Raw genomic sequence first — 24739 nt, 5'->3', positions numbered from 1 at the left:
TAAACAATAAACAAACTGTAGAGGAGCTCACCCACGTGTCTTCAGTCATTTAACTCCTCAGTTTAAAGGGCCCGTCGGCTCGCAGCCAATCAGCGTGGAGCTCAGAGAGATGACGTCTCAACAGACCAATGGTACTCCAAGATGGGCGGAGCCCCGCGAAAAATGAACAGTCGATTAGCTAGCGTTAGCTTTAGCTCTGAGGCCGCGGACACAGAATATAAACAGACTTTATATAAACACAGATTCAAACTTCTTACCTCCCGCTGAGCTCCCAACAAGATGGCGACTCTTTCACAGCGGAGTTTAATCCTGGAACAACCGCCAGCTAGCTGCTGCTAGCTACGCACGTATCGTACAAGCTTGAAAATGACAGTTTCCGGTCTGTTTTCAGTTAAAAACGCCAGTTGGTAGTGACGTAGCGATAAAACTGTGGCAGCGTTACTCACTGCTGCTGTTTTAAAAGAGGAACATCTTCTAAATGTCGACTGACAAACTAACAACAAGACAAACAGATGAATTTAGCAGCCGGTTGCTTCGTGCTTTAATTGAAGCTGGTCAGGTTTTTATAGTGACACGCAGCAGGGATTTATCGCCCCCGTGTGGCGGGAGGTATGAATGACATCAGCGGGGGCGCTGCCAAAGATTGATTATTGGGATGGTTCACCTCTGTAGAAAGCGATTTAGATTTACAGTTGACCCCTGTTGAATTCATGTTCAGTCACATTATAGTTTTAGAGAATTTTAAGACCTAATTAGATATTATCACACAATCTAATGCATACTAGATTCTAATCTAGAAAGATAACTTCACAGAAACATCTGATATGGTCAGTGTCATCATAATCAGGGGCCTAAAAAGATGTTGGCGGTTCAGAGGAAGCCGCCACACAGTCTCTGTGTTCAGCAGTGGAAACACTCTCTAACAGAGATTTTATCAGTGGAGCTGTCTGCTGCCAGGATGAAGGAGGCAGGTTACATCATGCTGGAGGGCAGGAAGGAGGGTGTGTATGTTACTGTCTTTGTCATAACCATAGAGCTGTGTTATAGCAGGTGTGATGTTATTAAGGAAAGGACAGACAGTTTTTTTGTCAGGTTTTTTTTTTCATCACCAGGAGCAACATTTAATACCAGGAAGCTTTGTGAACACGGCCCCTGAAGTGTGACATCGACGTGAAGGTGCTGCATGAAAAAACATTAGAGACTTTACAGTGATAAAATTAAACAGTTTCCATGTTTGTTTCGCACTTGCGACACTTTAAGTCTTCATCCAATGGTTTAAGTAATTGTAAGGGATTCCTTAAATATAAGACAAAGATAAGGAGAACACCTTAAATACTGAAGTGAACATATTAGGGAAACCTTAAGGGTGTTCATGGCCCCTGATACTGTCCATCCTGCCTCATTGGAGCAGCTGACTGCACACTAAATGTAACTGAGCCATTGTTAATGTTGTCACCTGCTGTGGAAAAGGTCCAGTATCCCATCTCACAAACGTACCGTGACATTTTTTGAAATCAGAAAAACTTCTTAAGATAAAAATCTTTTTTTCATGAGCGGTTTCATCTTTTATATTTCGTGCTGCTCGACTACTTGGAATTTACTGTTTGGACCTCCGGTCAAAACTCCATCTGAGCTCTTTGATCTGTTTCTGTACAAGATTAAATCAGAGCTCTGACCTAAATCGATGTACAAATATTTACCTGCTGAGGTAAATCCTTTGCTGCATCTCTGCAGTGAGGTCTGAAGTTCCTTCCTCCAACATAACCTTCTTCATTCCTCCAGTTTGCTTCACGCCAACACATCACCAATCCAATGTGTGCAGCGTGGAAATATCCTCAAGGTTTGGCAGCACCGCACCCCCTCTATGTGACCTTTGACCTCTGACCACTCCATATAAACCCTGAAATAACTTTATTCCAGCGTCTGACACACAAGAAGCCGGTGTGTGTGTTGAGATGGAAACGTACACGAGCACACTGATGACAAGGTTTAAGTTCTTCATACAAAACATTAAACACAAACACTTGAACAAAGAAAGATGTTTATTTTCTTTACACGAGTAAAAAAGTACAAATTTGACATCAGATGAGGCCGACGGACTCGTCGTGATGTTTAAAAGTTTAACGTCACACCTGCTGTGTGTGGTTACTGTGTGTACATGTTAGAAGTAGCTCTGTAGCGGTTCTCCCAGGATGTTCTCCATCTCCTGAACAACCTTCTGCACCTGCTGCTCCACCTCCTCACACTCATCTGAAATAAACACACACACACACACACGATATATTACTGCCATCACATATAATAATGTGATACTTAATCCTACATTATATCGGGATGTTTTGGCGACTAAACAAAAATTTTAATGAAGACTCGTCGACAGGTCTAAAAAGCGAAAACACTCAGAAAACAGTCAAATTTAGCACAATTTATTGTTAAGTATTTGAAACATTGTCCCAAAAAATATTGTGTGCATTCAGAGCCCTTTGAAGCCTTTAATCACAATCTTCAACAACCATGTTGAATTTTAAACACTGCTGAAGTACGAGACACTTTGCGCCGTGCGGTATGAACGTAAACCTGCACATTATCTGACAACAACTCACTTAAGGTTAACAAATAATGTAACGTCTCAAAAAAGATTCATTGCTGCTGAATTCATTTTCTAGATCAAAGTGCTGCCAAACCGCGCTGGTTTTGTGAGAGGACATCTCTCCAGTTTAAAACTCCAGTCTACTGGAGCATTACCGCGGGGAGGGGGACTGCTGTCTGACGGCTCTGTAGCTCCCACTAGTGGCGGGCGGCTGCATGACAGTTAAGTAGCCTTGTACATGAATAAAACACTAATTGGTTTAAGCGACTAATATTTCTGGTGCCAACTAGCGGAGGGGGCGGACGTTTAATCGTTTGGACGACTAATCGCAGGAAGTATGAGGGTCGGACACGCTGCAGCTTTAACCACCTGGAAAATGCGAGGTCGGGCACTCAGTGCTACTCGGGCCAATGTGGTGCACACTGCTGCTCTCCAAAAGTTGGACTTTGTTTATCTCAGAGCTCAACCATCGCACGCTGAAGAACAAACGCTTGGGAACACGCGAGTGCAGCGATGGCAGCGCTCTTACTTTTGAGCGTTTCTTCTACATTTAAGACAGAAAAAGATCTGAGGGCACAAAAACTGCGACATGTGTTCAGCCTCTGTGTGTGTGTGTGTGTGTGTCTGTGTGTGTGTGTGTGTCCTCACCCTCCATCAGTTCAGCCAGGAAGGGGATGGTCTCCGGCAGCAGCACCACGTAGTTCTCCTTCAATTTAGACGCCAGCTCCATCAGCATCAACAGGGAGGAGAAGCGCACCTGAGGAGGAGGAAGAAGAGGAAGAGGAGGAGAAAGTAAAAAGGAATTGGAGGTAGGAAGTGAGGACGAAGAGGAGGAGAAGGAGGAAGAGGCATTTTTGCATATTAATATCAGCCCACATCAACAGTGGTGGAGAAAACATTCAGATGTTCACTGCAGTAAAAGTTTGACTGCGACACAGATCTACAGAGGTAACTGAGGTGTGTGTGTGTGTGTGTGTGTGTGTGTGTGTGTGTGTGTGTGTGTGTGTGTGTGTGTGTGTGTGTGTGTGTGTGTGTGTACCTTGGAGTCGGGGTGTCTGGTCTTCAGGAGGATCTGGTAGTTGAGAGTTTTCCACTGAGAGTCGTCGGCCATCGCCACAGAGAACTGACCCACACAGGGGACCAGGTGCTGAGTCACCCTCTGCTGGTACACCTGCTCCCCACCCACTGTGTTCTCCAGCTGCAGACATACAGACACACAGACAGACACACAGATGGAGGACAGACAGAGAGACAGACGGAGACAGACAGATAGGTGAGTCTATAGTCAGGTCTCCATCCAAACGCAGCACAAACTCTAAACAAATTTACAGAAAATCAGCAAAAGAAAATACTTCAACTTTCCCTCCTCCCCAAAGTGTGCGAGTCAGGTGTGTGTGTGTGTGTGTGTGTGTGTGTGTGTGTGTGTGTGTGTGTGTGTGTGAGGTGTGACCTGGTCGAGCAGCGGGCTCAGCAGGGCGTCGGCTCGCTCTTTGCTGAGGAACCTGTGTGTGTCGTAAAGGAAGATCTTGTGGAGACAGTCGAGGACGAAGAGGAGCAGCTGACTGATCTTCTCCTCGCTGTCAAACAGGAAGTCATCTGAACAGAGACACATCATCAATAAAAAATTAAAAGAAGTTAATTTAAATGGGTAACACATTTAATTAAATCTAAATAAAGTAAAATAAAAATAAAATGAAGTTAAATCTGATTAAAATTAAATAAAGTAAAACAAAAAACAAAGTGAAGTTAAATAAAATTAAGTCAATTTAATTAAAGTTAAATAAAGGAATCAAAATAAAGTCCAATGATACATATTTAAGTTGAATTAAATAAAGTAATGTAAAATATAACAATGTAAATTTAATACAATAAAGTGTAACACAATAAATTAAATGAAGTAAAATATCTGAGGATGAAATAGAATACAAAAATAAAATAGTCAAATAGGGTATAATTAAAATAAAGCAAAGTAAAAAATAATTTCAATAAAATAAAAAACATAAATAAATATATAAAGCAGGATAAAACCAAATAAAGTTACTTAAAATTAAATAATGTAAAACAAATTAAAAGAAAGAAAAACAAAATTAAATTAAATTAATTAATTTTAGATACAATAAAGCATAATGAAATATAATAAAGCAAAGTAAAATGTAATATTAATAAAATAAAACAGGTAAAATCAAATAAAACCAAAAATAAAATATTAATAATAAAATAAAATTAAAAAGAATAAAAACATTTTAGAGTAAAATATTTTGTCTCACCTGTGTCGGAGCGGTTTGTCTGTCGCAGCAGATCAGCGAAAGGTTTCACCAGGTTTCCTGCGAACAGGACGAAGAGTCCTTTGAGTCTCTCTGCGATGAAGTCCGACAGGCGGTAGAAAGTCAGCAGGCGCTCTTTGCTGCCTGATTTACTCCAGTCCAACAGCTGCAGGAACAAACAACAACAACGACATCATGGATCAAACCATGGATCGACCGTCAGCTGGTGGAAACGCTGTGACGACAGAACGACAGTGACGTTACCTTGAAGAAGAGCGGCCTGAACGTGACCTCAGACAGCTTCATCACCATGGCGAGCAGACAGTCGATCACACGGCCTTCGATCTCCAAAGTTTTCTGCAGATCGCCCTGAAGACAGGAAGTAAAGAGTCAGCTGTGATTTAAAGGTTCCTTCTGCAGTTTTACACCTCAACATGTGCAATAGAAGAAGAAGAAGAAGAAGAAGAAGAAGAAGAAGAAGAAGAAGAAGAAGAAGACTGCTCACGAGTAAACATGAATGTAAACTACGTGGATTTAATAAAAAAATCAATTAAAAACATTAAAATTAAATTAAATTAAGTTGTGAAAAATATAACAAAAAATACAAGAAAATACAAAAAATAAAATACAATAAAATCTACTAAAATAAAGAAAATTAACATAATTTAAAAAATTAAAAATAAAAGTCAAAGAATAATAAAATAAACACAGACAATTTATATATTACTTAAAATAAAATTAAGTAAAACAAAAACATAAAATAAATAAATAAATATTAAATAAATAAAACAAGGTAAAACAAAACAAAATCAAATAATTTAATTCAATTTAATTTAATTGTGCCTTCGAGTCTTCTTCTACTGTTTGGCATAAATTAATAAAAACGGATCCTGATGACGCTGATTTTTTTTTTTACTGAAGTGTGTACCATTAGTGAGAATCTGAGCGGCAAGTTTAAATAAACATCAACAATAAAAAGGAAGAAACATCCGACTGACCTGACAGTGCTCGGCACGGAAGTCCAGGGCGGTGAGGAAGAAGGAGGTGAGCTCTGATTGGTGGAAGCTGAGCTGCTCTTTCTCCATGTGACTGATGTGTTCCTTCAGGATGCTCATCAGCGCCCCCAGCTGACCCTGCAGGGAAACACACACCGTCAGCCATTGACATCACATCTGTCCTGTCAGAGTGCGCACGTTCAAACACCCACACTACCGTACTACCAAGTATGCCAGGAAAAGATTTAGTATGTCCAATGTGACGAATCTGAGTCTGAGTGCTGACTGAATTCAGAGGAGACATTAAGTCAGAGCGACGATGTAAACGGGTGTCAACACTGAAAACATTCTGAGTTTTCTCAAGTTGTTTGATTCTGAAGATATCAGACAGAAACTTTTATAAAGGTTTTGAAAATAATTACTTGCGCAAATTCGTGTAAATAAAGTGAGATGAATCTGTCATAAAATGTGAGCAGCAGAGAAAACTTGATGTGTCCCACCTTCCTGTCGAGCACCATGCTGCTGTAGCACCTGGTGACGGTGGGCAGTAGGACCCTGGGGGGCAGCTTGGTGGCGAGGGTGCTCCTGAGGGAGGCGAGACGTGTGGACAGCTGAGTGGCAGCCGTGGACGAAGACGAGGAAATCTCTGCCAGTCGAGTCAGCCGACAGACCTGCAGGAACAGGAAGTGTCAAACTTTATTCTCCACACGTTTATGTGTGAATATTTGGAGTTTGTGTTGCTCATCACTCAGGTGACGGACCTGTGACGTGGTGTCCTGCAGGTACGGGCTGATGAAGTGCGGCAGCGTCTCAGTGACATGTTGGAGGGCGGTGACGGCGCTCAGCAGGTAGATCTCATTGGTCAGCAGCTCCTTCCTGTCTGTCAGCACGTGCAGCACCGCTGGCATCAACCTGCGCCACACAGCAGAGATTTGATGGTAATAAATAAAAATATTAAAGATTTGACTCCAATGTGCTGGTTACATATTTTAACTGCAGTAAAGTTCTGAATGCAGACGTCTGTTTGAAGAGTATTTCCGGTAGGTTACCTTGGTAACTGTGGGATGGCGAGGGCCTTAAGCGTGCTGACCACCTCGGCGATGCAGAGCAGCGCGCTGCCTGTCACGTTCTTCTCCTCCTCTGTTGCCGTGACGATGTCCACCGTCTGCAGCAGGACGGGGACGAACGCCTCCTGGTGGTCGGAGCCAAAGCTGCGACAGAGCAGCTTGAGGCTGTAGAGCGCCGTCTGCCGGTTGATGGCCTGCTCAGCGTCCTGCTCCGCCTCTGTCACCTTACTGTGACTTTTACCCACAATGCTCAGGAGGTCACCAGTCAGCTGTAACAGCACCATGACCTGAGACACAGAGAGAGACTCTATGAACCAATGAAGAAGAACCGAAGAGTTGAACATGATGAGACGAGATGAATGAATGAACGACGTGTCACCTGTTGTTGGTCCCACTGCGTCCGCTGCTGCAGTTTGTTGTTCAGCAGCTCCATGGCTTTCCTCCTGACGGACGCCAGTTGATTTCCCATCAGCCCCCTCATCACTGTGATGAAGGTATCCGTGGGCAACAAGGAGTTCACCTGGGCAACAGAAGACAACGATAACAAAGGGTTTGTTGTGTTTTTACACACTGTCAATAAAATCACTACAACTACCACCCCGCGGTTGTACGCCTCCGCACGCCACTCAAGTTTGTCTTGAACTCAAGTACGTTTGCCCCCTCAGTGTGGTTCGTTTGTGTAGGTGTGAACACAGCAATCACACTCAGGTGTGCACCAAAACAACCAGATCCGAATATATTTTGTAAGGTCACAGTGACCTTTGACCTCTGACCCTTAAATTCTAGTCCAGGTGAATATTCGTGCCAAATTTGAAGACATACCCTCAAGTCGTTCTTGAGATATCTCATTCCTGAGAATTTCTGAGAAATTCCTGAGACCTTGACCTATGACCACCAAAATATCAGTTCATCGTTGAGTCCACGATAACATTTGTGCCAAATTTTACAAAAAAATCACTCGAGCTGTTCTTGAGATATTGCAATCACAAGAATGAGACAGATGAGGTCACAGCAACCTTGACCTTGACACTTGAACACCAAAATCTAAACAGTTAAATTTGAATCCAAGTGGATGTTTGTGCCAAATTTTAAGAAATTTCTTCAAGGCGTTTTTGAGATATCGTGTTCACAAGGATGGGACAGACAGACAGCCGCAGCTATCTCCGGCACGGAGGGATAAAAACGACACTGCTGAAAGTGTGTCTCTGCAGTTACAGGTAAGACACTATAATAAACACCTGCAGTCACTGTTCATGCTGACTGTGCTATATTTACCTTGTCCAGAACATCGTAGGCTTTATTGAGCAGAACTCTCCAGAACTTGGCGGTGGGTTTGTCGGCGTTTTCCTCCACACAGCGAGCGACGCTGTGGATGTAACGCAGGATCTCCTCCAGCAGCCTGAAACAATCAATCAATCAATCAATCAATCAATCAGTGTGATCGTGTCCACCTGCTACTTCATGTGGAGACTCTGTTTAAAGTTTGGTTGAGGAGAAACTCACCTCTGCTGCAGCTGCTGCAGAGACTCGTCGACTGCATCACCTCCGTCAGCAACCTGAAATCAAAAATCAAAATCGGGAAATGCTTTCAGATAGAAGTTCATTTTTAGGAGAGATGTGGAAGACAGTGAAGAGGCTGAAATCAGTGTGATGTGATCTTGGTCTTGGTCATTTCCCAGCTCTTTCTGAAACGTCACAGAACGTCTTTCTCGTTTTTGACGTCGCTCACCTTCCCGATGAAGCTGGCCGAGCCGAGCAGCTGAGCCATGAAGGAGACGCAGAGGAACTTGAAGTGTCTCAGCTCTTTGCTGCTGTGAGCCTCCACGCTGAAGATCAGATCCTCCACCTTCTCCTCCTCCGACGACTCCTTCTTGGCTCCTCGCCGGCCAACAGAGCGCTTCACTGGAGCTGCAGAGGACAGGAAACATCCAGGGTCAAATACACTGAGACTTTACTGGGAGTCTTCTTTGTTCTGATATTTTAAAGTCACAGTTTGGCAACTTTTACACTTTTCTCAGTGAAGTCTGGCTTTCAGGAGAGCGATGTAACGGCTTCAGTTTCCCGCAGGAAATGACTGTCTGAAGGTAGAGTGGTGAAAATAATCTAAATGTATCATATTATTAATAAAGCACAGCGCTACATTGCTACCCCTGCCTGGTTCTCCAAACTGGGGCCGTGCCGACCGCCATCTACTGAGTGTCTGATGTGCTGATGACGTGAAGAACATCTCACCGTTGTCTTTGTCGTCAGGAAGCTGCAGCAGGAAGTCCAGGATGTTGATGAGGGAGGTGAGCTGGTCGGTCACCTCGAACTGACAGCAGAGAGAGATCCAGAAGTCCACGTCTTTCTCCAGAGCTGCATCCTAAGAACACACACACACACACACGATGCTGACAGAAACACTGGTTTCATTCACTGCTGCAGGATCAATCAACGCCAAAACATTAATTTGCTTTGAACCCCTATATCAATGTATTTTAAGCAAGATATAAATTTAGACCCAGTTTATATCGATCGTGTTCTGTTACTCAATGCATGAGTTGATGACGTGAATCCATCAGCACACCTTAAATTTACTGTCCTGTACTGAAAGGGTTTGGTGTTGCCACTCACCTTCTCGCTGACAGAGCTGGCCGTCTGCGTGGCGTGCAGCTTGAACAGGAGGAGCATCAGGACCCAGAGGAAGTGGGCAGGGCCCAGCGTGGTCACCAGCTGTTGGAGGACGGGCAGCCGCCGGTGGTCGGGCACGTGCGGAAGAGCATCGGCAAACACGTGCATGATCCTCGTCACCATGGCGACCATGCGAGTCGAAGAGGTGCCATCAGAGAGCTGGTGGGCCTGAGGAGGAGACGTGATGAAGAGAGGGGTCACATCAAATCATGTACTTGTTTGTCCACTCTTTACTGAATATTATGGGATGGAACCCTTGAACTGTCGGTCTCACCTGGATCAGAGCAGGTATGACCATCTGCAGCGTCTTGTCGATGACTCTGAAGCTGTAGGCGTCGTCCAGACGCATGATGTTGGCTCCCATGAAGGTGAAGATGGGCATGATGTTGTGCAGGACTTTCTCCTGGAGGGGCAGACACAGAGCAGATTATCACATGATGTTCACTCAGATTATCACATGTTAGCTCAGACTATCACATGTTAGCTCAGACTATCACATGTTAGCTCAGACTATCACATGTTAGCTCAGATGATCACATGTTAGCTCAGATTATCACACGATGTTCACTCAGATCATCACATGATGTTAGCTCAAATTAACAGATTAAACAGATTAAACTATTAGCTTGTATGTTTGTTTGGTTCTTGTGTTTTTAATCTCACACACAGGAGACTGCCCACTTGTTCACTCACAGGGAAGATGGTGGCGGCGGCACCCAGCAGCAGCAGAGCGTGGTGGTGAGTCTGCGGCATGTCAGACATTCTGATGCACTGAACCACCAGCTCCACACTGAATTTATCTTCATCCAGGACATCTGCAGAGGACATCATATCAGGGAGAGTCTCAGTTAGTAAACAGTGATCAATAATGTTTATTTCTTCTTCTGTGGTGGATCTGTCCTCCCTCTGTGACCTACCGGGTCCCACAGCTCCCCCGTCAGGAGACAGCTTGTGACAGACGTTGAGCAGACAGCTGAGCAGCAGCTGTTTGGTGTACTCCATGTTGGTCTGATCCCCAGGACTTGACTCCAGACTCCTGAGGACACAAACACACATCAGACTCCTGAGGACACAAACACACATCAGACTCCCGAGGACACAAACACACATCAGACTCCTGAGCGTTTACCTGGCGAGCAGAGAGAACAGAACCGGCACCAGCGTCTGGGCTCTCTTCAGCTTCTTCTTGTGCTGCAGCAGCTCCAGGATCAGAGTGACTCTCTGCCACGACACAGCGCCCCCCTCTGGACCAGCATCACCGCCCTCCTGAGGCTTCCTGATCAGGGAAACAACTTCACAATGTCTCTTTTGTCTCAAACACACACACACAGAAGCTGGTGCTACCTTGAGTCAGTGTTCAAACTTTAATGACACAGATCTGACAGATGAACTTTAAACTCCTTGAGTAAATAAAACAGCAGATGTTAGAAATGAACGTCACCTCAGACTCATTCTGCTGCGACGGGTCTGCTGCACCGTCACGCTCACTTTGGGTTTCTCTGGCGGAGCGAGCTCATTGGCCACCAGCTGACCGTCAACTGCGATCTGTCACAATGAAAGTTAGAGGACTGCTGTCACAAACTAACTGCCAGGAAGTCATGTTTACAGATCAACACTCATCAGAAGCATGCAGGAACAGACGAAGCTCTTAAAGTTCCTGTTTAAATCACAGATTAGTTGAGTCAGGATTTATCAGTTGTCTCACCCCTTTAAAGACGCTGCTGATGGTGTTGGTCACCAGAGGACTCCTGCTCTCCACCAGCACGTCAAACATCACCGACAGCAGCTTCTGCTGCACAGTCTCGTCTCCGAGGGCAGAGAAGAACGGCTTCGTGATCTGCAGAGACGATTAAGAAAGACGATGACACAACTAGTATCTTTAAACCTTCAGTACAGAAACACACCTTACAGGACAAACAGTCCAAGTGTGGCCGTCTGCAGAGACTGTGGGATCATCCTTTAAATTTAGATTTATATCAGTTAATCCTGGTTTTAAAATAAGTTTTAACCCTGGTTTCTTCACAGTGTAGTTTAAGTTTTAACCACAGTTAATATCTGGCATGTTCCTCGTCTTACCATAGTTTATATTAAGATTAATATTTTGTATAAACCTGGATGGTCCCTGTCGCATCCTCAGTTTCAACCCTGGTTGCTGAAGGTTTATCATTTTCATCAGTTTTACCCTCTCTTCATTCCTTGTTTTAAAACAGTTTTTATATCTTAAATGTAGTTTTTTCCCTCCAGTTTTACCCTATTTTTTATCCCTGATTTAATCCTGATCTGACCCTATTTTTAAACCTGGTCTAACCTTGTTTTTAACCCTGATTTGACCCTGATTCACTGATTAACACTGTTTAAACCGCGTTTTTTACCCTGATTTAATTGCTGGTTTATACTTGTTTTTAATCCTGGTTTAACCCTGATTATACCCTGCTTTTAAACCTGATTTAATCCCAGGATTTAACCGGTTTTTAACACTAATTTAATCCCTGGTTAACCCTACACTGACCTTGATTTAATCCCAGATTTAACCCTGTTTTTAACCCTATTTTAATGCCTGGTTTAACCTTGTTTTCGACCCTGGTTTAACCCCAATCTAATCCCATATTAACCCTGTTTTAACCCTGATTTAATCCCACATTGAACCCTGGTTTAACCCTGATTTTATTTTTAACCCCGGGTTGTGGTTATCCTGACCTGTTCCAGAGCGATGATCTGGCAGCTGGGCATGTCGGAGTGTGGCTGGGCCGATGTCCTCAGAGCTCTGATAAACAGATCCAGACAGTTCTGGTGTTCGGCCAGCAGGGGGGCCGACGCCTCGTTGTATTTCCCCAGGACAAGGTGCATCAGCTGGGCCTCGGCCCGCAGCAGGGTGGGGGTGTCGGGGCCGCTCTGCTCCAGGAGGCGATCCAGAACAGGAAGCAGCTCAGACAGAACGGACTGAGAGGTGGAAAAGAAGATACCAGATCCACATAATGAAATGACATGTGGTTCATTTGTTCTGATAAGATGTAAGTGTGCAGGTGTGTTCCTACCCTCACCTGTCCGTTGACATTGCTTAGTGCTCGCAGCAGGCAGCCGGCGGTGTACGACGGGCAGCAGGGAGTCTGAACGCTCTGCAGCAGCTGCTGCATCGACGCCTGAAGCTTCTTCTGCTGCGTCTTGGCTTTCACAGACATACACTCCTCATGAAGCACGCCGAGGGCCTGCAGGGTTCACACCGAGAGGACAGTTTGTATGTGGTACTTCAAATGTAGCTCCGCCCATCTGGTGACACTTTTTACGTTACTACAATAACAGTTTGGCTGGAACATGAACAGACACAGTGACTGAAATAATAATAATTATAATAATAATAATAAAAAAAACATAAGGAGAATAACTTGATGACATCACACACATCCTGAAAGACCAGCTATGATTGGTCGTGGACCAACGTGTGGTCTATCATGTCTGTCACGGCAAGATTTTATGACACAGCGACTGTCAGAACAGACGAAATGTCGTGCAGTCTGAACCTGACGTTAGACTACGTGCTCACCTCTTGAATATAAGTCACTGACTGCTCTGGCTTGTCTGACTCAGTGTCGATGACTCAGCGTCTCACCTGGCTCAGGTATGACGGGTCAGCAGTGATCTCCTCTGAGGTCTTCAGAAGCTTCTCCATGATTGGCCGGAAGGGAGAAGCGTCGGCTCCTGATAGGCTCTGCAGAGCGCCGAGGGCCGCCCTCCGCACCTCCCGAACCGGCGAGGTGAGGCAGCAGAGCAACGACGGGACCACTGAGAGAGACAGACGGAGCAGGTATGATGTCATGATTAGCACCATCTTAGCTTAGCATGTTAGCATGTTGCTAAATGTTAGAACTAAATGTTCTCACCAGGTGAGTCTGCAGCGACCAGCTCTTGCAGCGTGGCGGCCGTCTGAGCGTTCAGCAGAGCTCGGCCCATGTACAGAGCCTGAGTCTGCAGGACGGCGCCCACCTTCATGTCCAGCTGGTCTCCGTGGTTACTGCTGTAACCCCACAGCACGCACAGGAAGCGGAAGAGCATTGACGGCTCGCTCAGGTGAACCTGGAAAAGACGGAGAGGACGGTGATTTCTTGTTGTGAGTCCAGAAAGTGAATGAACATATTTTTCTCACATTCTTTCTTTAAAGTAAAAAAGTTACTGCTGACTCACAGCCATCGCCGTCAGTCAACAGGAAGTGACCTCATACCTGGATGAGCAGCTTCATTAAGTCTCTGAAGCAGCCCGCTGCCGGACCCTCGCCGGCGCCGCTCATGATGACACTGAAGAGGCGGCAGGTGAGCCCCAGGTAACAGCAGGTGTTTGTGTCCAGCTTCTCCGGGTTCCACCACACCTCACCTGAACACACACACGCACACACACACAACACACTGAGTGTCTCTGCAGGTGAACCCATGGCTGTCACACGTCAGGAGGGGAACTCACCTTTGAAGGAGGCGTCGGGACACCTGAGGGAGGAGATGAAGTCTCTGAGCAGCGCAATCAGGACGAAGCTGAACTCTCTGTCCAGCTGGTCACCTGGCTGCTGCTCGCACCTGCTCAGGTACACAGTCAGGGCTTCAGAGAAGGAGGACGGGGCGGCGACACGGCGCTCTGCTTCCTGTTAAAACACAGAGAAAAAAACAGAATTACCTCCCCGTGGTTGTATGACTCCGCCCACCAGTCCAGTGTCTCTGACAGTCTCCATCCATGTCAGTGAAAACATGGATGTTTCACACATAGAAGATCTATACAATCAGCACAGCTTCAAGATTATTCAGTTTATTCATATATTCAGTATCTGACTAAATGTCTCCCCTTCTGTTCCTGAGATATGACGTTAAAACATGATGATGTCAGAAGTCAAATAAAATTTTAAATGAGTGCAAATCAAAAGTTTGTATTAAATCAAATTCCTTTTCCAGATCAGTTTTCTTTCGGTCAGTCACAGTTTCTGTCTTCATGTGTTTTATTATTAAATGTTTGAGCTTTTGTCTTCATCTCGTCTGACCTGAGCACCAGCACCACCGGCAGTGTCCCTGATGACCTCCAGCAGGGGCGTCTCCAGCAGCATGTAGACCCGCTGAGCGGTGAGCAGGTGCTGGGTCTCGCTCAGCTCGCCAAGGCCGAGAAGAAGAGTCCGAGTCAGCACCAGGAAGGAGGCCCTCCATCTGAGGCCGGAGCCCCGCTGCTGCTCCACACACAGAGCCAGCTTCTCCAGCTGATGAACACAAAACACACAGAGACACAGCGTTTACACACAGTTGTGTTCCTTCATGTTCTGCAGAGGAAGGGAATAAGATAAGAAATAAAAATGATTAAAAGACAGAATAGAAAGAAATATATCTTTTCTAGGAACTCCTGAACCAAACCAAGTTTTATTTCCTTTAAGTCGTTTTTTTCCCCTCTTGTTATGTATGTGTTATTATTTATATTGTTGTCATATCTACTTTATCATTATTTTGTAAGTTTTTGTTATTTGAGATGCTGGGATCGTGGGGTGGGCTGTGAGGGACATACAGTAGCTACTGAAACTTTATTTGACACTTGAACTTTCCTTTTCTTTTGTTTCTATGAGAAGTAACCCAACTACTGTAAGACTGTAATTCTGACAAATAAAGACTATTAAAAAAAAGACAAAATAAGTTTGGGGAAATTACCAGGGAGAGAAATTCGAAAGGAAATTATTTATATTTAAAAAAAAAGAATACATTTAAATACATTAAAAAAAAATACATTTAAATACATTTAAAAAATGAATAAACAAAATTTAAACAATGAAAAAAATGAATACTTTTTTTAAAATATACCTAAAAAGAAATAAATGCATACGAATTAACTAAAAAAAATATAGATAAATTTAAAAATAAAAAATAAAAATAAATGCAAGTTAAAAATGATTAAAAAATGATGAATAACAGGAGAAATTAAATACAAAAATAAATAATGGGGGAATTAATACAATAAAATAAATAAAGAAGCTGAAAATACTCCCCAAAAAGTCACTATTTCCTCCTGTGTGTTTGATAAAAACTATAGCGAGCAGCTGTTTGAGGAAAAACTGATGAAACTCTATATTTGTGTTTTTACAGATCTTCAGTTGGAACCTGTGGGTTTGAAAAACATTTCAAATAACAACTCACAGCGTCTCGTTTGGAGAAGTGCTCCATGTTTGTCAGGTTTGTGGTCAACGTGGTGACGAGACGCTCGTTGGCCAAACCTACGAAGTCGGACTCAGAGCTCCTCTTCATCACCTTGTCCAGCTCTGTGTGGACACATCAAACACTGTTAGTCACAAAAGAACCTGATCAACCGGCTGAGAAATGTTAATCAGTGAGCTTTAGTTTCTGATACTACGAGGGACAAATCTTAAATCACATTATTGATAATGTACAGTGTGTTTAATGTGTGTTTTGAATCAACTAAACTTTAGAGCACTTCACAGAAACCTTCACCGCCAACTAGTGTTGTGGATGTGTAACTGCAGAGTGACACAGACACACCACCGCACAAGTATAAATGCTCAAAAGTTCTTTTTAGTGAAGCAGTTCTTCCCGTTACCTTGAGCCCAGTTAAGTGTGAGCGGATGTTGGGTGATGATGGAGGATCGGGCGATGCAGGAGGCAAGGCGGAGCTGTGAGGAAGTGATCACAAGGAAGGGCAGCAGCCTCCAGCCCGCCCTCTGCAGCAGCTCAGCGTCCCCCTTTCCCAGCCGGGGGTCAGACAGTAAACGCACCGCCTCTGTCAGCACTGGGAGCCTGGATAGGAACACAGACACACAGTTATTTGCAATAATAATCCAACTCCTCATGTAAAACAATATAAAGACAATTAAAACTAGCAAGGTGCAATATCAATAAAGAGGTGTTTGGTTCACTGACCAGTGCTCTGCCACCGACGGATCCACTCTGTGCAGCAGTGACAGTAAACAGGACACAGTGTCTTCAGGGTCCAACACATCAAACAGCAGCTGAAACAACAACAGCACACCATCACCTGTCTGCTCCTTTAAAACGCACCATGCTGACTGGTCTGTAGGGGGCGCTGCAGCCTCCACTCCCGCACATCCACCACCATGACACTTGTTAAAGCATCTCTCTCACCTCAAGGATCTTGAGGGCAGCAGCCACGACCTCCGGCACGTCTTCCTTCAGGCGGTCCATGACGGCCTCTTTCAGGAAGTCTTCGTCCAAACTCTGTTGCTGCTGAGGAGAAACACCAGGAGAAGACATTAGAAGAAGAAGGTGGTTTTCTCTTTGGTGCAAAGTGTTGATGCAAAAAAAGGTGAAGTTAAAATGAATAAAGTTAATTTTATTATCATTATTATTTGTCTTCTCTTTGGGGGATAATCTTGCCCCAAGATGTGGTACTATCATCAGCATAGAAATGAACACACACCTTATGTTTATAATAAGGAGGAGCCTATAAATCGACCCTTTAACTGTTAGTAAACAGCATGATGTTTTTTGGTGGGCGGGGCTTAGCTGGAAGCAAAACAATTCTCCACAGACATTTGCTAGCGCTAGCTAATAAGTTCTGTTGTCTTGTCTTGGAGCGCACTCTGACACAAACTGGAGCGTTCATAAATTGGGAGCACTGTCTGAATGTAGCGTTGGGTTATCCAGAGCAGCGCACTCTCAGAGTGGCAGAGCGCACTCTGGACACTCTGTCTGTGGAGACGGAGCAGCAGAGCGCCAAGCGGAGTGAATGTGTGATTAACTTAACCGTTGGTTCATTCATGTAGAAATATAACGCTCCGTTTCTTCCACCAACAGGGCTCTCATTTTAGTGTAGAGCGTCAGACTGAATTTACCAACGCACCATGTCAGGTCACTCACTCTCCGGGACCGCCAGTGTTACTTGAATAAGTAAACACTGACCAACGGGACCAGACTGGCCGACCCGTATGCTCTCACTCAGTGGATGGATGATGTCACAGGAAGCCAATCTTGCAAAGGACAACGACACAGTTTGTTTTGCTATGGAAGCTAACGTTAGCTAATGTGCTAAAAAGTTAGCATTCCAGAGAAATCCAATATTCCTCTTAATCCCTCCCCAGTTTCTGATGAGGTGGACAAAATTACCTCATTGTAACATCGGCCCTTAAAGGGTCTACAGAGAAAAGCATGGGACCCAGATTCGAGCCTTGAGGTACACCATAAGTAAGTTCATCATGCATCACAATAAATCAACATTGATTTTGGTTATATGTAGCAGAGACATCTGCCCCCAGCGTTTCTAACTTTCCCTGAACTGTCTGGAAACAGGAAGTGAAATCTGCTGGCGTACCTGCCCGGAGGTAACAATGTCCATCAGGTGCTCCACAGCTGACACTCTCACGGAAGGCAGCGGGTGTTTCAGACTGAGCAACAACGACGTGTCTGAGTCTCCCATAATCTGCACACAGAAAGACACTGATTTAAAATATTCATACAGAAGACAAACACTGTAAGACTTTAACTTTCACTGCTGAATGCTGTCATTTTTATATACTGATAATACAATAATGTGGTGTACCTGGTGTTTTCCACTGCTCATGGACAAAGAGAGGAACTGGTGGAAAAGATGTTTCTGCTCAGGGTTGCCAACGTCGGTCACATGACCTGCGAGGACACCGTCCAGAGCTCCACAGTATCTGATGGAGGACAAGACACAGCCAATGAGTCTCACATTAAAGGGATAGTTCGGGTGTGTTGAAGTGGGATCGTACAGTAGATGTCAGTCGGCACACCCCCAGTTTGGAGAAGCAGACAGGAGCACTGCCACATAAACTAAATAATGCTGATGGCAAGGTAACGGGGTGAAAATATTCTAAATATAGTGTTCACTTAAACTGATATTGATTTTTTTATGTGGTTAATTTATGTTTTGTACATTGCTTTGCTTCCTTCATCTTGTTAAGCAATAAATCAGGTAAACTGTGGAGGCGATCTCCGTCACACAGACTCACCTGGACTCGAACAGTCGAACCAGAGGAAGAAGACGGCGGTCGAGGGCAGACAGGTTTTCAGCAGAGAGTTCAGTCTGACTCAGGTACTTGTCCAACAGCAAACTGCAGGAGCAACACAGCAACACAAACATCTGTCATGAAGAGTTTCTGTTCCAAAATGTGCAGCCTGTGTTTTTACAACATCTCAGCAGAGTCCACTTTTTAATGCAGCTGTCGCACAACAACTTCCCTCTGGATAAATATAGTTACATTTTATTTTTTCTATGTTTGTGAGGTGGGACATGCAGCACAAAGAAACCACTGCACACTGAAAATATAAAACAAAATAATAATAATATTTATCATCTGATGCTTGTTCAGCAGCTTTAAGTCCTCCAGTCAAACTCAATCGTTAAGAAGTTGTGATGAATCAATGAAGAATTGAGTTTACCGAGCCACAGTTTGGTCCAGGCCTTTGGTCAGAGGGACAGACTGCAGGATGGACTCCAACATGCCGACCTCGTCCGGCTGCGTCTCACCTGAGACACAGAACGACAGGTAAACTCAGCCCTGAGCTTCTCTTCACACATCACACAACGTCTCAACGTTATGATGGAAATGATTCCACTCTTATTACTCCACATCACACAGAGAGACAGTTTGAACACACCTGAGCTGCAGGTGAACACGGCATGGATCAGGTGAGGCAGCAGGTAGCGCAGCAGAGGGCTGACATCATGACTCGCCGCCATCGCCTGCAGCGTCGACACCAGCGTAGGCATCGAGCTCAGACGGCCAAACGCTCTGAGGGAGAACACAAACATGTGAGAGGACGGACAGGTTCTCATCACGGATCCAAGTTGGGAAAATAATAACAATAATCTCTCATCTTAATGTCACACTAAACAAACAAACAGATTCCAGCCTCAGATCAGATAAACTGACACCTGAGGTGGGCGTGTCCAGTCCTACCTGGGCCCGGCGGCGCCCTCCTTCTGGTTCTGCAGCAGCACGATGAGGCAGCCCACACCCTCCTTGGCCAACACGGGTTCTTTGAGCAGAGATTTGCTGACGTGCACAGCGAGCGTGTCGACCAGACTTGCCTCCATCACCACCTTCACCGCCAGCTGGCACACGATCATGTACGTGGCGGCTTTGTAGTCCGTCAGAGACGACTTCAGACCCTGCAGTGATGACATCATCAGAGCAGAGCCTTGGTTAAAATGCTTAAATACATGACAGCTGAGTTCCTGCACTGGAACTGAAAACACTTTCTTTACTGAACAAAAGACGCCACAGATCTTAAAGGTTAAATGTTAAGCCTCAGTAGTGTATCCTCTCGACCCTCATCGACCTTCAACAGGTGGTCTGGAGACACACAAATAGTACGGATAATGTGGTGAACGGACGCAGAGCGAGTCGGTTACCTTCTGAACGTACGGCAGCAGTTTGGAAATGATGGCGTCGGACACGTTGTCCATAGCGTCCAGAGCGGGGACGATGGAGGAGGCGTAGAAGGAGAAGATCACTCTGAGCTGGGAGCAACTTCCAGAGTGTCCCGAGTACGCCTGAAGAAGAAGAAGAAGAAGAAGAAAACAAAGCAAACGTGTGAGACTTATGTCGTTTGTTTGTACATCAGAGTGTGATGTCATGGTGATGATGTCACCTGGATGGCCTTGGTGACCATGGTGCAGATGAAGTCCATGAAGCTCAGGTCTGTGTAGCAGTGAGTGATCAATGTTCCTCTGGACAGCGGCACGCCTGGTTTCTATGGAGACAACAGCAGCAGCGTTTACAGGAAGCACTTAATATTCATGGTCAGAAACACCAACGCTGCCCCCTGATGGTCGACCAGACGTTAGTCGACCAGAACAATAATAATAATAAACACAGTGTCAGTGTGCCGCAGCGTTCAGACCTGCAGGCTGTGCAGCCAGTTCCAGCGGTTGGTGGCGTCTTTGATCTTGAGGAGCTGCAGGACTCTGACGAACACGTTGGTGTCGTGATACGGCAGGACGCACGCCAACAGGCTGTCGACGTTATACAGCTGGATGTGGAAGCTGAAACACAACAGGACAACAACAACAACAACGTCATGTGACAACACAGGTGCTGATCTGAAACACACCTTCTGACATCTGAAGGTTCAGTTACGCTGCACTTTGACATGAGCGTACAATGAGCGAAAAATATAACCTGATATTTGATGCCAACTCTGAACTTTTGAACACTTTCAGCTTCTTTTTCTTATATTACAGCTTTTACTTGAAGTTTTTCTCAAATTATGAATGATTTTTCTTTAAATATTAAAACGTTTTTATCTCCTTTGATTTTTTCCTCAAAATATCACATTTCTTATGTAAATTTTTTATACTTTAATACATTTTCTATTATTTATATGTATTATTATTTTTTCATGACAAACTACAGATTTTCTCTTTAAATATTGTAACTTTCTCCAAAATATTACGACTATCTTGAAATACTATGACTTTTAAATAAATGCATATTTCATGTTTTTTTTTTTTTAATGTTAGATTCATGTCATGTAACATTATGACTTTTATTTAAAATATATTGATTATTTTAATATTGGAACTATTTTTTCAAAATGCACAGTTTTTCATGTAGCACTGACTTTCACTAGTCGTTATGACTTTTACTTAAAAATACCACATTTTTAGGAAAATATTTTTTATCTACATTTTTTTCTTTAAAAATCACAACTGTTTCATATATTATAATTAATTACAAATATTGAAACTTTTTCCCAAAAATATGACGTCTTGGTTAAATATTATGACTCTTTTACACAATATTACAACAATCTTTAAATATTATCACTTTGAAAGATTTTTTTCTTTAAAATGTTAAAACTGTCATGTAATATGATACGTTTTATTTAAAATATTACATTTTTTAAAGTAATACTACTTTATCTTTTAATATGAGAATTGTTTTTAAATATGTAGTTTTCATGTCACACTGACTTACTCACTTAAAATAATTATTTTTTTCTAATAATGTTAAGATTTGAAATGAAATACTACATTAGTAACAAAATATTACAAATTTTGTCTTTAAATTTTACAACTTTATCTAAATGTTGAAATGTTTTGAAATATTTTTTATACATTATGACAAATTACAAATTTTGTCTTTTCCTAAAAATGTGACATCTTTGTCAAATATTTTGACTTTTTCACACAATTTACAACTTTTACCTCAAAATATTATGATTATGTTGAAATATTATGACTTAAAAAAACAATTACATCCGTTTTCCTCAAAATGTTACAACTGTGTCATGTTATATAATAACTTTAATTCCAAATATTAATATTTTTAAGTAATATAACTTTATCTTTTAATGAGAACTATGTTCTAGAAATATGCAGTTTTTCATGTCACTGATTTTCACTAGAAATATATTTTTTCATAATGTCACACTTTTACTTCAAATGCTACATTTTTAAGAAAATATTAGGATTTTTGTCTTTTTCATATTAAAACTTATCGAAATAGTGAAATTTTTCTTGATGTATCACAACTTTTCACTTTTTTTCACAATTTTACAAATTTTGTACACAAAATTCTGATATTATTGAATTTTAAAAATATGTTTGTTTTCTTCAAAATGTTAAAACCATGAAGTAACTTTTCTTTATATTAAAATCTTTCATGTAACATTTCAAAACATGCAGTTTTTTTTATTTAATACTGACTTTTACTTGAATTATTTTTTACCTTTTCTTATAACATTACGACTGTTTCTTGACATAGAACAATTTTAACATTTTAATTTACATTGTTTTTGTCTTTAAAAGTGCCGTTTGTTGTAATGTTGATTTTTTTTCTTGAAATATCACAAATTTTCATACATTATGATAAATCACTTTTTTTTCCAGACATTGACACATCTGGCTGATAAGAAGTATAAACTTAATTTAGTAGTGAAATATATGAATATTAATCTGACAGGATCAGACCTGTCACAGATATCACTTAGAATGAGCTGTGGTGATACTGCAAGACGTTAAGATGCGTACCGGTGGACCAGCCACTCGATGCACTTGTGGGCCGGTTTGAGGAGGAAGTACGGGCAGAGGCGGGTGAGGAAGAGCGAGATGCCGGCGTCCAGCTTCTCGTTGACCTCTTTGGACTGGACACTGCGCTCAATGGTCATCGAGGCCCGGCTGAACAGTGTGTCCTGGAACTCCAGGAAGGCTGGTTCGATTCCCAGCAGCTCCTCCAGCCCTGTGCAGCCTGAAGACGAAGAGGACAGACAGTAAGGTTTTACCACAACATGTGTGGGAGTCATCTGCTGGCCATTTGGGAACCTGTCCAGGACTCACCGAGGGCGTAGAAGGTGCTTCTGTCCATGGAAGCAGCATCTTTGGGGTCGAAGAGGAGCGAGGCGACCTCTCTGCGTGTCAGTAGGTTGGGGTCGCTCTGAGGCAGCGCGAGCCTCTTCAGTTGGTGGGCCAAAGACGTCATGATGACGGCTTCTTAATCTGATGACGGACACACAAAAGTCACTCTCACATTTCTCTCGCCTTTTGTTTATATACTAAAGTCTGTTTCCTGTTACTTTCACCTGAACCCAACGTTACCCTAAAGGCTTCAGGATGCTTCAACTTCTCCTAATGAAGTCTTTAAGAAAGTCTGTTATCATGAATGAGAATTTAAATAAACCCAATTTAACTTGAGATTGCCGAAGAGAATAGAAAGTACACACTGAAGTTAGGAGAGCTCCTCTGATTTATTGCGCATGATCCAGGAGGTTTGCCAATGAATGACAGTCAGCATGTTATTACCAAATCTCTCTATTATTCTTCAGCTGTCCTGAAACAAAACGCTGCTTCAGTCACTTCACAGTGTGGGACTCAAACTTTAAATCAATGTGTTTAACATGAACTGACTCTGGTGCAGATCACATCAGGCCAAACTGCTGGTTAAAACGAAGATTTAAAAGCTCCTCTGAGAGGTTGGTACCATTAGAGTTCCTGGTTGCTATTATAACCTAATGATCCCCACTTTACTTTAATATGAATCATAATCCTCTGGGAACTTTGGCATGTCAACTTAATGCTTTAATAACCTTTATAGCACCGTGGTGAGCGGCACACGCTCCCTAAAATAGGAAGCAAAAGATACTTCATCAAGTAATTATTATAATTTGCTATAGCCGATTTGAAAAGTGGATATTTGAGAATACGAAACAGCTTTTAGAACACTTCTGTGTAGAACCTGCTCTTTCTAAAAGGCAGGAAAACATTAAAACTGCAGTTTTTCCAAGGGAGTTTGGCACGTAGATAAATCCAACACAAGAAAACGACCCCGTTGAGCGCGGTATCACTCAGATAATGATCCAGTGTGGTGACTGCAGCCAGAGGAAAGTCTTTTTATACTGTATTTACACAACTAGTTCATTTTACATCAACTAGTTAAACTAGATTAGCGCTAATGTTTTGCTACAACACATGCTAGCTAGTTAAGCTAATTTATCGGCTTCTGAGCTCAGTAACGAAACAAAATGTCTCGCGACCAACGAACGTGAACTCAAACACACCGGAACAATGTCATAATTTTATAAATAATGTAGGAAATAAAATGATATAATGAAAATAAGAAACGCTGACCTGTTTTCTGTAACTCCGACAAACACATGGGTGCACGTTGTGGATGATTCCTCTTCCGGGGCACGTCACGCCGAGCCAATCACAGCACAGTAAGGCGGGACGTCTAGAGAACAAACTAGCCAATCACAGCACAGTAAGGCGGGACTCTAGAGAACAAACTAGCCAATCACAGCACAGTAAGGCGGGACTTGACCCGAATATCTTATTTTAGTATTTTAATAAAACGAGAGAACATAATACAGACAGGTTTTATCACAGCAGATATTTATAAAACTTATAAAAAAGAATAATATTGCAAAAAATATTCATTATTAATTATGTTAAAAAAATCTTTCAGGAAAACAACACAACTGTATCATTAAAAAATAAAAATAATTCATGGGGTTATATCAGTGAATAATGCTTAAAATAAATAAGTTTTTCAGCATAAAAAAATATGTTTGTTTCATTAACATGTTTTAGTCACTTGACCACTTATTAATTAAAATGAATAAGTTATAATATCTTGCATAAAATATTTTAACCGCTAAATATCAATACAACGTTTGGATAAATATTAAGTTGGTTTACTTACGC

General features: G+C 42.8%; 1 protein-coding gene across 2 annotated transcripts; it reads right to left on the bottom strand.

Moving 5' to 3' along the window:
- Positions 1–2024: 2024 nt before the first annotated feature.
- heatr1 (HEAT repeat containing 1) lies at positions 2025–24264 on the bottom strand. 2 transcript variants are annotated; one of them, XM_050059313.1, is made up of 45 exons: positions 24164–24264; positions 22877–23035; positions 22571–22787; positions 20440–20581; positions 20188–20289; positions 19949–20089; positions 19494–19705; positions 19192–19325; positions 18973–19060; positions 18543–18644; positions 18110–18227; positions 17882–17989; positions 16696–16797; positions 16474–16562; positions 16154–16350; positions 15736–15857; positions 14604–14813; positions 14039–14213; positions 13803–13951; positions 13465–13657; positions 13194–13366; positions 12628–12792; positions 12284–12526; positions 11292–11423; positions 11028–11131; positions 10716–10862; positions 10504–10622; positions 10280–10401; positions 9861–9989; positions 9530–9754; positions 9149–9278; positions 8646–8824; positions 8420–8472; positions 8192–8315; positions 7296–7436; positions 6899–7203; positions 6611–6761; positions 6350–6520; positions 5853–5987; positions 5119–5223; positions 4858–5020; positions 4041–4186; positions 3630–3788; positions 3239–3347; positions 2025–2250 (listed from the first exon to the last, which is right to left on the bottom strand). In XM_050059313.1, the coding sequence occupies exons 2-45, from the start codon at positions 23016–23018 to the stop codon at positions 2162–2164; spliced, it is 6462 nt and encodes a 2153-aa protein (XP_049915270.1). In that variant the 5' UTR covers positions 23019–23035; positions 24164–24264; the 3' UTR covers positions 2025–2161. The 2 variants fall into 2 exon arrangements, with proteins under 2 accessions (XP_049915270.1, XP_049915271.1); XM_050059314.1 differs by having other exon boundaries at positions 16696–16794.
- Positions 24265–24739: the final 475 nt, after the last annotated feature.

Source organism: Epinephelus moara, chromosome 13 (genome assembly GCF_006386435.1).
Source record: "Epinephelus moara isolate mb chromosome 13, YSFRI_EMoa_1.0, whole genome shotgun sequence".
NCBI classification, from domain to species: domain Eukaryota; kingdom Metazoa; phylum Chordata; class Actinopteri; order Perciformes; family Serranidae; genus Epinephelus; species Epinephelus moara.
The sequence above is the reverse complement of the archived record's forward strand: the minus strand, read 5'-3'. Positions and strand labels throughout refer to the sequence as shown.